We start from the raw sequence: 15,660 nt of genomic DNA on the forward strand, positions 1-15,660 counted from the left end.
TCTGTATTATTATCAGGCATATGACTATTTTGAAAGAGTTGCAAATAAACAGGGATGTTGCAGATGACTTCAGAAACTTTACCTTGTGAATGCAGAATTTGCCTCAGTGGAGGAAGTTATCCTCAGGAACTTCAAATTATGATTTTCTCATTTTCTAGTTTGTTTTCAAATAGCGATGGTTTGTCAGTACAGACATCACACTAAACCATAGTTAGGCTTCCTTAGTAATTGTCGTAATTGTGTTTATTATGTTATTGAATTCTGAATTTAGTTTTTTTTCTCCAGGATGAAAAATACAGTCACATTGATCCTGTTGACATGGAAAAAGTTGAAAAGTGTACCACTGAGGCTATGAATTGGTTGAATTCAAAAATGAATGCACAGAACAGGCTGAGTCTGACACAGGATCCTGTGGTGAAAGTTGCAGAAATAATTGCAAAATCTAAGGTAAATAATCTGAAGCACTTTGTGAGTAAAACTGCATTAATTTGTTTTTATGTGCCATCAAGACACTTCTGACCAAAGGTGACCCTATATATGAATGCCTTCCAAAATGTCCTGTCCTTGACAGCCCTGCTCAGCTCTAGTAAACAAAAGGCTGTGACTTCCTTTCTAGAACTGGTCCATGTCAAATTTTGTCTTCTGCCTTGACATTGCCTGGCCTTATTTTCTTCTCCAGATAGTTTTGCCTTCTCATATCCAAAGTATGACAGCTTCAGCTTTGACATTTATGCTTGCAGGAAAAGTTCTTCCTTGATTTGACCTAGGACCTGCTGTTGTGATTAAAAAATTTCATGGACCATCTTTCTCTTATTCCAGGAGAACAAAGTTCTGCTCTAGCACCATGTTTTGAATGCATCATTTTTTTCTTGTTGGCATTCTTCAGTGCCCAACTTCCATTCATCCATCTTGATCAGGAACACAATAGAGTGAATGATCTTCGTCGCTAATCTTTAGTGAAACCTCCCTACACTTGATGATCTTTTCTAGTGCTTTCATTGCAATCCTTCCAAGTCTCAGTCTTCTGATGTCATCCTTGTAGTCTCCATTGTGATTGATGACTGTGCCAAGGTACACAAAATATTTCACAATTTCAGTTTCTTCATTGTTAACATTCATTGTTAACAGTCAAGTTGTTCAATTCCTCTGATCCTAAGCCAAATTTCTTTATATTTTCCACTTACAGATTGGACAAATAGATAAAATGCACTCTTGTCTGATGCGATTGAATGAAAATGGAAACCACTCTGTCTCTTTGTATTCTGTCTTAACAGTAATTTCTTGTCCATGGTACAAGTTATATATCAGGACAATTAAGTCTTTTCCTTTTCTCTATTCCTGGGCACTGGCAGTTGTAATAGTTCTTTTTGTCTTTCCATGATAGTTGCTGAAAAGTTCCTTCTTCCCTAATAATGTTTCTGGTTTCACTTCTCAGTTCTTCAGTTGATTTCAGTAATGCAAATCTGTTCTTTATGTGGAATTTAAACATTCCTCAGGAATGTTATTTCAGTTGTGTTTTAATGCTGTGCTTCTGTTAGTAATCTTTTGCAGCTTTACTCTAATTTGTGATATTAAAAGACCATGGTTATAATTTGCATCTGGCCTTGCTTTAGCAGTGAGAATACAGGTTCTCTATTTCCTGCATAGGCTATTTGATTCCCTTATTGGCCATTTGATGACCAGTACACTCATCTGACCAGTTTATTCACAATAAACCTATGGTTGTTTTCACAGAATTCTATTAGTTTTCTGCTTCATTTCTGACCCATAAGTCAAATTCTTCCACAAGTTTGGTTTTTGATTTGTTTCTTCCTTTTGTGTTCTAGTCACCTAGAATAGGTGAGACCAGCCTAGTGTGAAAGTCTGGCTTCCTTGTGGCATTGCTCTTGGCTTCTCTTGACACTCTTAAACACTCTTACATCGTTAAGGTTTGCATCCAGGAGGAGGAGAAACAGTATTACTAGACTAGTGTTAATAGAAAAGTAAGCATAAATAGACCAGGGAATTAACTAGTATTGTGGATAATAATGGAGACAACATACATTTCTGTCATAACACCTTAGTCCCAGCATCTAGCCTTTTGCAACTTTGCAGGCTTTCCTGGAAACACCTCTATCATGTGTGCCATTTTCAGACAAATTGCCCCAAAAGGCTGCCTTTTAGACTGTACCTAACCTTCTGAAATTTAGGGACACCTCTTGGTTGGATGTCATATTTGCAAGAATCTTCCACAGAGAACATAGGAGAATTGAATGAAAAATGTCAGAAACAGTAAACAAATTCCAGCCAAACAATGGATAGGCATTACCTTTGTAGATAACCAAGGAACAGTTTCCTATGCATCTTTAAATACAGTAGAAACTGTTTTGTATACTTCACTGCAAGGCTTTGTCAATAATTTAGCCAAAAATATTTGAGTTAGTTTTCATAGAAGACTCTTCAAGCTGATATGTAAATAGCTGCTTAATACCAAATTTGCAAATTGTAGGCAGCTGAAATTGTTCCCAAATTTATTTTCTAAAATTACACCAGAACCAATTTCATGTGCTGTTGTGTTCTAATTTGTCAGTGATGCATCGTAACTTCCTTATTTTCTGTTAATTCTTACAGGAACTGGACAATATATGCAATCCTATTATTTACAAACCTAAGCCCAAGGCAGAGCCCCTGTCTGAAGGTCAAGCAAAATCTAATAACGAACACAATGGACCAGTGAACGGACAAAGCGGTGCTGACGCAAAATCAGAGGACAGTTGCCAGCAGGCTAATTCATCTGAAGAAATGGATGTGGACTAGGTTTTACATTTCTTTCAGTCCATTAAAAATAGTGCAAGTAATCTAAGGGTCCATCTTTCTTTTATGTCTGATTCACACTGCAAATGTTCAGTTACTTAGTCAACTTTCTGTCCTTTGTTCTTTGCAGTAGGTTTGAAAGTGTTTTTCTATTGAGTGCATTCCCATTGTTCATTCCATTGATGTCGCTTGTGTGGAGCTTTAGTTGAATGTAGATTGTAAAAGTCAATTTAAGCTTTCCTGATATATTTTATATCAAATAGGCAGATTTGATATATACATATATATACATATATATATATATAAATGACAACAATCTACCTTATTTAAAGCTTTTATTGTGGGTAAGCCTCTGCTCCTTTATTCAGGAAAGGCCACTGTATTGCACTATTGATGCTGAAGTGTAGATTTTTGCATCTTTATTTTGGAAGATATTGGATCTGATGTGGCTTAAACATTGCCACTTGAAGCACTGACCTTTTTCTAGTTGTTGTACTGTTCTAATTTAAATATTAAAATAGAGGTTAGCTGGCAAACTAGTTCATCTTGTTGATGTACCATGAAAACATGTAAGAACTTTGTAGACAAAACATCTTAACGCTTGAAAGGAGCTCATACCAGCAGCATTCTTTGTCATAAAATTAGCAACATGACTCAAAATAAAGCTCATGGTCTCCATGTACACACAGTCCTGTATATCATATTCTCTGTTGATGCTGAGACACTGTTAAAGTTGTAATAGTATGAAATGCTAGTGGAATTTTAAAGGCCATAACTAGGAGACATTTTTCATTTCTCTTAACTGCTTCTAACCTTACTGGTTTGGCTTCATTCTGAATGCTGCATGTGCATGTTTTTTAAATACATCCTCACAATTAAAAGCAGAAAATACAGGCATAAAATGGTCATAAATTGGTATTGATCGTGTCTATGTCAGTATTCTTTACTGAAAAACTTCTGCCATTCTTTCTGGCAAAAGATTTTCCATTTTATAGTCTGTGCTTGGGGGAAAAAAGCACAAGTAGCAGCAAAATCTGTTATTACTGGTTCCAAGTATACTTTGCTGACTTTATTTGGCATGCATAAAATACTAAGCCAAAAGACATGAATAAGCTATTGATGTTCCAAATGCATTGAGTACTACAGACACAGTTGTTAAGTCTGAGTCCCAGCCTGAGTAAGTACTAACTCAGCTGTCTTGAAAGATGGCAAAGCACTCATTAGGAAGAAACAGTGACTTTCACTGAGATCACCTAATCTTAGGGAGAAATGTTACTGTTATGTTAGCAGAATGTTGCTCTTTGAAAAACTCTACAAGCGATTCGGTTATCTATTTTCTTGACTGCTAACTATGCAAATTTACTTAGCTTGTTTCAAACTGTATGTATACTGTTGGTGATTCTAGACCAAGCTGCATGCAAAGGGATTTTCTGGCCTATTTTGTATGTTCTCTGAATTTCCAGTTTTACAGGTTATTGACTTTAGTGGGCAGAATTTTTCTTCATTGTGCAATGTATAGTAATATTTCTATAAGGTTGCCTGCGGGGTGGGATCTCTGAAACAATTGTGTTATCTTCCACTACATGATGTGGTAAGCAGATGTTTTGATATGCTTGGCCCCCTCATGCAGTCTCCCATTTCTCTGCTTTTAACAATAAGTGGCAGGCATTTCTTCAGTAAGTGCCTTCACACTGGCTGACGATAGCACTCTAACCCTGCAGTCTTTTAACCAGTTTTCTTCAGGGCAGAATGGAGGACATGCAGCTACATAGTGCATGGGTTCACATTGCGTGCTAAGCCACTGCGTGCGTAGCTTAGTGTGTTGTCTGAATCCCCTGTGCTTCCTGTTTTGGGGGGGGGGGCTGTAAGATGCACTAAGAAGCCATAGCTTCTTTATGGTTTAGAAAACCCTAGCTGGTCTGTTGTGTTGTCTGAACCCAGAGAGTACAACAAGCCATGGTCAAGATGAAAAATAAAAGAGCAAATAGAGCTTCAGCTAAGAAATCTTCAAAGGTACTGTAAATCCCAGGCACCAACAGACATACATATTTGCCTCTAAAGATGACAAAGAAGGAGGGACACACTATTTTAATGTATTACATTTCTATATTGCCCAATAGCCAGAGTTCTTACTATTCGCTTTGGGAGTAGGGTGGGGGTTGGGCTTAGGCCCTCAATTGGAAATATAATGCTGCAACTTGTTGATTTGTGAGTAGGGGACACCTATTTGGATGGAATAATTTTCAGTTATTTTATGAAAGGAGTAGCATAAAGCTAGTATTCATCTTCATACATTTGGAAACATTGGAGAGGATTTCTAGTTACATTGTTGTTAACGTATTTATTTATATTCCATCTATTCTTGGTGCTCAAAGTGGCTTACAGCAGTAAAAGACTAGAACAATTACAATACTAATAGCAATACATAAACGGTAAGAATGAAATGAAATCAACTACAATATTAAAATTTAATAAAGTGCCAACATTAAAACTCTATAAACCATTTTACCCACTCCTGTGTCTGCCTGTGCACTAAGAAAGCATGATCTTGTTGCTGTGGGGTATATTTAGAAGTATATCCTAAATAGTTCATAGGAGAATAATTCAAAGGTAAGCACCTGTTGGGTAAAACATTTATGCATTGCTACAACATTCCTTTGACTTCTGTGTTTTATGGTAAGAGCCCATTCCATGCAGTCTTCCAGCTACTTCAGCCTGAATGAATAACATACCATATACTGAATTCAGTACACTGTGATAAATCCATTTAATTCCAAACCTGGGTTGGGCAACCTGTAGCTCTTGAATTAATTTCATGTGTTCTGCTTTGTGGCATATTCCATAAGCTTAGGGCTCTGTCTGTCCCCACCATTGGGTGCAGCTCCCAACTGACTTTTTGCGTGACCCTTCACAGATAAAGGTTTCTTTGCCTCTGTTCTAAATATTAACTGGTCACTAAATTGAAAAATGGTTAAATAGATATGTATACAAAATCTCAAGTTGGAATGTTAACATGTATAAAAAACATGACAGCCAAGAAAGTTTTATTACAGATTTGGAAATACACAGCTCATCCATCTAATGATGAGTATGATACCCATAAAAGTAAGGAAGAGTTGCTCAAGTATTAAGAGATACCTTGCAAGGAAAAAAAATGAACAGTCTTGTTGCACTTCAAAAGACTACAGATTTATTATGGTCCTCTTCAGGAAATGCAGCAAGTGTTATCCTTAGCTGGCAGGTATATATGCACACAGAGGTGAAAATGGGAAAAAGGGGCTAGTGGGGAAAGAAATGCAAAAGGTAATTCCCATATGATTTCTTATCCCAACTGGTAAGTCAGTTGAAGCAAAATTAGGGTGATCACAACAGTAATGGCTACTAAGAGAAAGGAGATACCAGCATGCTTTTAAAACTGAAGAACTACTAAGACAAAAGTGTGTAATCTAAGTCAGGACCACCCCTAATCTAGTTGAACCTGAGTGAAAGGAAGAACTGTAATTTATGCTACCTGAACTCACTCCCTAATGATTTTTACATATTTGACAATGTCTGGATATGTTAAAAAATGTACTGCCTGCTTTTTTCAGCACTTTTTCGTAAAACCATATGACTCATTGACTATCTCAAGATGTATTAATTTTATGGATTTCTTGTTCACATTGAGATTTAGTCTACAAAATGGTTGCCTGTACATCTTCACCACTTTGGATCACTCATGCAGTTCACTGTGATTGGATTATAATTTTATTCTTTCTTAGAAATTGTTTGCTTCACATTCACTAAGAGTTTGGCAGACTAGTTTTCAGAATGCCATTGTCTACCTATAATAGAGCTTCCACGTTAGTAGAGTGTATTCCTGTTAAATGCTTGGTTATTGCTTCCATGGCTCTTATCTCACACATTTACTTGAGTTGGACTGTACATTTGAACACTAATCTTTTATCATTTGCCCTCGCACTTTTACGAGACTTCTGACCATCTTCTTTACCTTAATGGAACTAGGTCCTTGACAAAAATAATTTGATTAATGAACTGTAACCCAAAATCTGAATTCATGAGAGTACAAGTGCCTGAAAAAAGTTTTATTGCCCTCTGTGTGAACTTAGTATTGTATTTTACTATTCAGTAAGCTTTCACCAAAAGTTTGCTCTTTTCTTTCTTCTGCATGGATACACACTTTAGAACATGAGAGTTTTACTTCCAGGCTTGCTAAGTAAATCTTTCTATACAGCAGCAAGATTACACCAGCCTGCCAGCTGCCAGATTAACATAAAATCATGCTGTGAAAGGTGGGTGGATATGGAATCTGAAATCACAAAGATCATTCTTAATGAAAACATTTTCTCAGTTTGCTTTAATGAAGGGATAACTGTGGACATAAAATTGTAGGAAATTGGAGGAAAGAAGCTTGCTTAAAGTACAATGGTTAGCAAACAAAACACCATGTGCTGCTTTCATTTTTAGGTCAGGGTAGCTAAATAGAAACTTGTACAGCGAACAGCTTAATTGCATTACTGCTGCAACTAACAATGCTTATATCAAGTTTGCAGCCTGCCTAAAGTAGAGTTCACAAAATGTTCCTAAACATGATAATCACTGATGATTGTGTTGTACACGTACACACACACAACCCAAGATACAGAATGAAAATGCACCTGAAAAAGCATTCAGCATCAGCACAGAGCTGAAGCCAAATCTCTCAGCTGCCATTGCCAAAGAGGTCAGTTCAACGGACATTTTATATTTAGCAAGTGTATTCTGTTGTCTTTGTGGAGCAGAGGAAAATGTGTGTACAACTTGAACACATTACAGTGGTGTTTAAAGTATACAAAATGCTTACTGTATATATAAATGGATCTATTCCTTCACAGTAACATGGACAGATTGACGAATATGTCAATTGATTTCTAAGTGGCAACATGCTGCAAAGTGTGTGTGTAACTCTTTGTAATAAATATTGAAATCTACTTCCTGGACCATAAGGAATGGCCACATGAGACTTCTTTATTGCCCTTGGGCTTCAGCTCAGTCTGCAACTGTGATTTAATGCTTCTACTGCTTCACAGGATTAGCTGCTGGTGGGCTTTGATGTCAATTAAATTTGGACAGACCTGTAAAAGCCATTGGAGTGCTTCAGATGGTCAAAATGTGTCCATGCAAAGGCTTATGAAACTCCACACATTATACATGTTTAAAAGTCAGTCTTAAGGGCACAAGCCTGAGGACATTTACCCAGTGAAAAGGCCTAAAACTGTTAGAACCTCTGCTCACTGGGGCATTGTTGGTGTTAGGATTTAGCAAAAGGACTCGGCTTCTAAAGTTTCTTATGAGTGCTGGAGAAGAAAAGAGCAGGAGAGAGAGAGAAAGCTGCTCATGACAGAAGGCTAGTTTTTATTGTGTAAACGTGTATAGGATTGTGCCTTAAGTTATTTGATATTGGGTGTTCTGCCACAATCTGACCAAGAAACTATTAAATTGCCATCTGAAAACAGGTCATCAAGTTGTGCTGCTAAATCTGGTTTGTGGAAGGCAGTTGACACACAGACCAGCTCACACAATGGAAGAGAGTGATATGAGTTCATTACTTTGCTTGCATGTTCTTGAAAAGGTGTGACTTGGTACTGCTTTGATCTGAAACATAAAAGGGGATCCTTTTTTTAATGAGAAGCTACTGGCTTTCTTTCTCATCAGTAATACAAAGCATACTTTTCATGTCCAGAAAGAAAGTACATTCCTGTCCCCTACGCCTCTTCAGGACATTTAGCTGTATGGCAGGAGGATGGATTGTCATCTCTATGATAATGTGCTGACCACTCCCAATATGATCTGGGAAGCTCCTAAAGTACAGCACATGGAAAAATGACTCAAGTTCCACCCCATACTCTTGTTTGGGATGCATAACAGTTACTCAACTCTGTGGCAAAATTCAAGCTTGAGTGTAGCCCATTGCTCAAGAAAAAATGTTCCTTTACTATGCTTTTAATAAAGTGCTACAGTTTATTCAAGCACTTTTAAGGTAAGTTGTACACACCTGTGTTTCAATCTCCTTGTCTGCCTTTGCTTCAATTCTTCAGTAATTTCATCATCTATCTTCAAAGCGCTGGTATCCTGTACCATCTAGAGTCAACCAAATGCATTATTAGAATTGCTTGCTTAGTGTATATATACTTGATTCAAAATGAGATACTGCATCTGCCAACTAATATTAGGGGATAGGTGTTTTCAGAGGAAGATTGCTGCTATAATCACAGCAATGCATTTCCTTGGAACCACTCTAGTAATTTATTATAACACTGATGTTGACCAGTCCGTGTTTGTAGAAATGCATTATGTATTTCCTCAGATTTCCTTTAAGATCAGAAATACTACCAGGAAAGGGGGACAAATTCAATCCTGTAGTTTTTAAATCTTGATAGTTCTTATTGTAGGTAATCCACAGCTTTGGACACTATGAGCCAGTTACAGTGCCACTCATACTAAGCTGGATTTATTGACCAATTTGCACTTTCTAAGGTGGAATACTAATTGGGGCCTATCCTGCCTCCCTTTTTAAAAAGGTTTTTTTTATGCATCGAGAAAGTTGTATTAGTTGACAAAGGATGGAAATTCCAAGAATCCCTAATGTCTTACAAATTTATTCTTAGACTGCATTCCTAAGCAAACTTCAGTGGTCTAATTTTCAAGAACATGAATGAGATTATGCTGTTGGGTTGTAAAGGCAGATGACTAGTTTGGAAGCAAGTTGTAGTGAAAGCATGAGGATCTGACTTCCAAATTTAGTAGTTGAGAGTTTTACAAAATGGCCCTGTTAGGGAATTGTGTTTACTAAGGCATTGAAAAGGGCCATTTGTTGAACTCATTGCTGAATTTGTGCACTACCTATGTCTTCTATAGCCATTTATATAGCTAACCCTATTCCAAAAAACACCATGTTTATATCCTCATTAGAGTTCTAGAAACCATACCATGGATGCTTGGTATTTCATCAGTACTGCAAGCAAGTATTAAACCAACCCAGAATTCTTGGAAAAAAGATCTATAGAAAGAGGCCAAAAGAGTATTATTGCTGTTGAGGACTAGCCACCCAGAAGCCTTTCGCATCAACCTGCACAGTGCAGTCCACCAAACAACAAGCAGACAGCCTAAAAAGTGCTGTCTGTAGAGCCAGTGAGTCCACATTCCTTAATAAGCCAATTTCTATGCTTCAGGGAACCCCAAACACCCAAATCCTATTACCAGCCACTTTCAACTGAAGATTTCTTTCCTAGGAAGCAATAGTAATAAAATATGTTCCTACCTCAGCATTTAACATAGAGTAATATTCCCTCTGTGCAGCAATGTTTTCCGTAGTCCCCTTTACATCAGACTCGGATGCATTTTCTGAGTTCACATTACACTTTGATTGTTTCCAAGAGGACTTTTCCTTGATATTCCATGGTTCTCTTTGACCAAACATACCTTTAAAAATAAAAGCAAAGCTATCTAAATGACCTATTTTTGACTGCTTTATGGTTTGTACTGTTTCCTGTCTACATGCACAGGATTGGGCCCAAAGTCAATTCACAATGTGCCAAAAAACATGCTTCAGGGAATAGGTTGGAGAAAGACCTGGTAGTTTCCACTAGTTAATGTAAATAAACGTATCATAGAATAGAATATAGAGTTGGAAGGGGCCAGGAAGGCCATTGGGTCCAACCCCCTGGACACCAATTTACACCATCCCACTCAGATGGCTGTCCAGTTTCTTTTTGAATGTCACTAGTGTGGGAGAGGCCACAGCCAATCTAGGCAACTGGTTCCACTGTCATATTGCTCTGACAGTGAGGAAACTTTTCCTGATATCTGGCCTGAACCTTGGTTGTTGCAACTTGACTTGATTATTCTATGTCCTACACTCTGGTATCAACAAGAAGAAATCTTGACCTTCCTCTTTGTGATAGCCTTCGTAGTACTTACAGGGGAATATCATGTCCTCCCTCAGCCTTCTCTTCTCAAGGCTGAACATACCCAGTTCTCTCCGTTTCTCCTCATAGTGTTTCCAAACCCTGGATCATTCTTGTTGCCCTCCTCTGGACCCTTTCTAATTTTTCTGCATCTTTCTTAAATCTTGGTGCCCAGAACTGGACACATAATGCCAGATGGGGTCTGATTAGTGAGGAATAAAGGGGAATTAGTACTTCTCATGTTTTGGAAGTAATACTTCTATTAATGCATCCCAAAGTAGCATTTGCTGTTTTGGTGGCTGCATAACAGATCTGCTTTGCCATAATCTTACCTATGTATTCCCCTTCTAGACTCCACAGCTTGACACTATTGTCCAAAGATGATGTTAGAAGAAGCTGATCTTCGCTCACAAGGGTTACACTACCCCATTGAAGAAAGACAAAGGTGTTGGTCCATTATAATGACAGTTGGTCTGAAAATAGATACCTTTCAATTTCTGTCCTTATTTTTTTTCAAAGATCTTGTTTCTTGCATTCTTTCCAGCATTGTAATGATAATGAAATTATACCTTGTTCCTTGATCATTTTGGATTTGTTTCCTCATACTATATGCAGAACCTGGGCTTTAGAGTGGGAATTCTACTCAATGGCTACTAGTCCTGATACCTATATACTGCCTCCAGTATCACAGGCAGTACACCTGTGTACATCAGAAGCTGGAAAAATGGCCAAAAGTGTGTTACTGCACTCATGTCCTGCTTGTGGGTTCCAGAGGAGAGCTGACGGGCCTTTATATGAAGGAGAATGCTTTAAGAGATGGACCCATGGTCTGATGCAACTTTATGTTCTTATCCAAAATTTCTGTAGCATTTACTTAAAAGGAAATAGACTGGAACATTAAGATCCATTTCATACACACTAACGGACACCATATGTCCTGCCAGCCCATCATGGCTGCTACCAAAACTGGGTGGTTGTACCATGCAAACCCAGACCAATTCCCCCAAAGTAGTTTATTTATGGACAACAAAGCATTTCAATAATGTATGGGTCATTGCAGGGGTACTATTGCCATGAAGCATTATCACTTACTCCAAATAGAGGAGAGCAACTCTAGCATGGGTGCAAGGAATCTGTTACAGATTCCCTTGGCATAAATCATGGCGTGGGGAGAGGGGCAAAAACAAAAAAACCTTGCCTTTCTTTCCAGGGGTTCCTGGGCAAGGCTAGCCACCTTCAATTCAAATCTAAAGCCAGTGTTAAACCCCTTGATTCTGTATTGCAATCCCCTCTAGTTTCCTCCAACATTCAACAGGGCTCTGACACGACAGAAATACCTTATATTTTAGCCTTTCTCAAACAGGTGCCCTTCAGATATTTTGGATCATATAATCATAGCAAGTTGGAAGGAGCCATGAAGGCCATCAGGTCCAACCTCTGCTGTTGCAGGACACCAGTTTACACCATCCCACTCAGATGGCAAATCCCATCACCCCAGCCAGCGGGGTCAGTGTTCAGGAATGCTAAGAGACAGCATTTGAAGCATCTGAAACAACTTGCTCCCCAAGTTGAGAGAAGCTGCTCTAATCATAAAATTGAAAGTGACGGATTAGCCCTTGCATTCAGTAGTATGGCTTACCTTGTGACACAACAGCTGTGAGCTTTCCAGGTCTGAAGTACTATAAACAATTAAGGAGGAGACAGTGGAGTAAGAATGTATACTCTGGAACAAAGGGGAACATTCTGTTTTTGAATAACAAATGCTTTTTCTTACAAGCTGGTGGATCGACCTCTGGCCCATTCATGGCATAGTCCACCATGTTCCAGATACAAAGACAGCCCTGCTGGTCTCCTGTGCACAAGAGGGAGTCATTATCACTGACTGCCAAGTCACTGATGGTAGATCTCTCCTCGCACTGAAAATGAGGAAAAAAGGACTGTGTGGCAAAGTACCCACTTCTGATTGCAAGTATAAAAGTTGTGATGGAAACATCCTTTAATCTGTGCATTGTTTGTTTGATTGTTTTAAACTGAAGTATTAAGCAGCCTTACAACAGTAATAAAACCACAGAGAGGAACATCTACTAGAAATTAGCAATATGAAATGCATATTTTTATGTAACAAATGATTCATACTTACACTACAGAAATTAGCAAATTGTTTCCCACGGCCATATATATTCCAGAATGTAATATAACCTAGGAAATAGCATCAGTGTGACAGTATCAAATATAGAACACAAATGAAAAATACACTTCCTCTTTTTTAAAAAATGCTAATACAAGCAATATATACTCCATACCTGAATTTGTGTGGGAAGGTACTATTCTATAATGTGTTAGAAACTGAAACCATACAATATTTTGGCTGTCTCACAAGTCCATTTTCCAACCTGAAATGACCACACAGTCAAGTCTTGCCCAGACATCCATGAAGAAGTTTGGCATGCTAATATTTTTGCTTATTTTGCCTTTACAATAAGACATGTGTAGAAAAGTCTTTCAATTAGCACTGTCAAACTACATAGATTTGCGGCATCTAAAGCCCTCCACCCATCTGTACTTTGTAGGCTTGAGTAAGAAGTTTTCAGACACTGTTGGAAGTTCTGAGGAAACAATTCAGGAGGGAGAACTGATTGGAGTTGGTTGCCAGCTACAACAGCACAGCACTAATTTCAGTAGGCATTGCCAGATTTGGATAAATGACCAGTGTGCAGAAGGTTCCTGCTCTTAATTATAATGAAATACTGTACTTAAACCATTCATTTAGTGCTTTCCATTGTTTACTCACATTACCTATTGGTCACCCCATAACCATCCTGTATGCTGCAGACTGGGGTGGGGAAGAAGGGGGACTGATGCAATGCAGTGAAATGCAATGATAGCAGTGCCTTGCTGAAGCATTTGATGTGGGCATGTCATGGCGCAGCTTCCATTTAGTTGGAAGTCGTTGCTCATGTAAATGTTGTTCTTGAAAAATGTGAGACAATAATGGATGTCTGCCCATGTTTAAATTACAGATTCGCAGATTGACAGAAAAGCTGGGTCAGAAGGGGCCAAGAAGATCATTGAGTCCAACCCCTGCTAGTGCAGGACACCAGTTACACCATCCCAAACAGATAATTGTCCAGTTGCTTCTTCCACAGCATCTACTGTGGAACAGCACACAACTTCTCTTGGCAGCTGGTTAAAGGTGATATGGGGGTTAACAGATGGAAAACAGCCATGGACACTGAGAATGCTTACCACTGCTGAGTCCGAGCTTGGAAGGAAAATTCTGCATCATCACCAATGGACTGAAACTTTTACAGCACTTGGAGTAAAGCATCCTTTACACCCATTTCCTCGCTGCTGCCACCCTGCCCCAGGGGTTAAGAATGGAACTATGAAAATGCACTAGGCTTCCGTAGCAAACAAGGGCATTGACCAAGAAAATACTAGGTTCCCCTTGCTTTAAAAGAAGTTGTGAAAATGACTGGAGAACTTGGTAGTAGCCCTGGGAGATAATGACATCAGGAAAAACTCAGCAAATGTCCAGGCAGGAGGGATCATGGGCACACAATAAATGCCTCATGTAGAGAAGCCCTAACTTGAAAGATGAAGGGTTTTTCCACTACCCAGCATTCGTCCATTAGGATCAATCCGCATCAAGGCACGGCCATATCTCCAGGACAGTTCTGCAGTCTTGGAAGTAGAGTGGGGCTGAGGAGATCCAATCATAATGTTTTCTCCTTAGCAACTGATATGAATTTTGTTAAAGAAAACGTTGTAGATGGTAGACATTCCTGAACTATCATGTAGCTGCTAACTATCAAGCCTTGTTTAAACTGAGAGCTTTTTACATGCAGCTGCTGCCCACTGTATCAAAGGTTGGTTTTGTTGCAGAACTGAGATTCAAGCTGTCCTTTTGGTTTGGTTTTTTGCTACATAACCTTTAGGTGACACCATGTTATAGTGAAATAGCACAAATACACAAATAGGAAACTATCTTTTCTTCAACTTTCAGAAATAATACCCCATTTTCCCTGCTCTTAAAACATTTGGAAATGTGCTTGCTTGGCTCAGCACATCCCCGTTATTTCCTAAATATCATGCACACAATTACAAATTATTTGAACAGTGCCGTGCTTAGCTTGGTCCAGATTTCCCCTTTTGGCTCCAGCCCATTTGAACTGGAATATTTCAGCCACTCAGCCTCCAACAGCAGCTTTTCAGAGAATGAAAAATGTGGGAAGGAGGAAGACTCTTAGAAAGCAAGAGAAGTTTCTTTCTCTTTCTTTACCTCTGGGTCCACTGGCCACCAGTATTGCTGCTGTTCTTTTCTTTTCTAGCCTTGATACCAGGAAAATTATTTTATTGATGGCTAAGTCCTCTGGAAAGAAAAATAAACTAGTAAACAGGTGAGTATTTCCAAGAGCTTACACGAACGAACCCATGCCATCACCGATATCGCTTCACAGTGCAGCTGACAGTCATGACCTCCCGAATGAAATCCGGCTTGCCCAGGCACTCAAGGAGAGCCCAGAATGTATCTGGTGCAGTAGTGGGGAACCTCCAAGGTCTGAAGGCCTAGTTACATTCTGGCCGGCTCTGCCATTAGTCAAAGTGCGGTGATTGCTTCTGGTGACAAATGAGGAGAGGGAGCAACAAGGAGTTGGAGGAGAGAGGTATGGGCCACGTGGCCTCTGCACCCTCTAAGCCGGTCTGCTGCCTTCCACTGCGGTGCCCCCTTGTCCTTGGAGAAGGGCACTCAGTCTTGAAGAAAGGCTTTTGCACATGGCGCTGTTTTGTTTCCGCCTCACGCAACAAAATGCCTTGGGCTGGCCCTGCTGCCAGCATCCACATTCCAATGGCGGGCAAGGCCAAAGATAAAACAGGAGGTGCCAAATCTGCAGCAGATGGGAGCACACAGTAGCTGAAG

At 39.1% G+C, this 15,660-nt stretch overlaps 1 protein-coding gene across 1 annotated transcript in view; it reads left to right on the forward strand.

Moving 5' to 3' along the window:
• HSPA4L (heat shock protein family A (Hsp70) member 4 like) overlaps positions 1–5,295 on the forward strand; it is a 36,235-nt gene extending 30,940 nt beyond the window's left edge. The window contains exons 18-19 of the mRNA XM_044429126.1: positions 286–447; positions 2,611–5,295. Coding sequence (XP_044285061.1) covers positions 286–447; positions 2,611–2,796 — 348 coding nt within the window. The 3' untranslated portion in view covers positions 2,797–5,295. The remainder of the gene's footprint in view (positions 1–285; positions 448–2,610) is intronic.
• The last annotated feature ends 10,365 nt before the right edge of the window (positions 5,296–15,660 follow it).

Source organism: Varanus komodoensis, unplaced genomic scaffold, assembly GCF_004798865.1.
Source record: "Varanus komodoensis strain SLA01 unplaced genomic scaffold, ASM479886v1 scaffold2, whole genome shotgun sequence".
In the NCBI taxonomy this organism is placed as follows: Eukaryota; Metazoa; Chordata; class Lepidosauria; order Squamata; family Varanidae; genus Varanus; species Varanus komodoensis.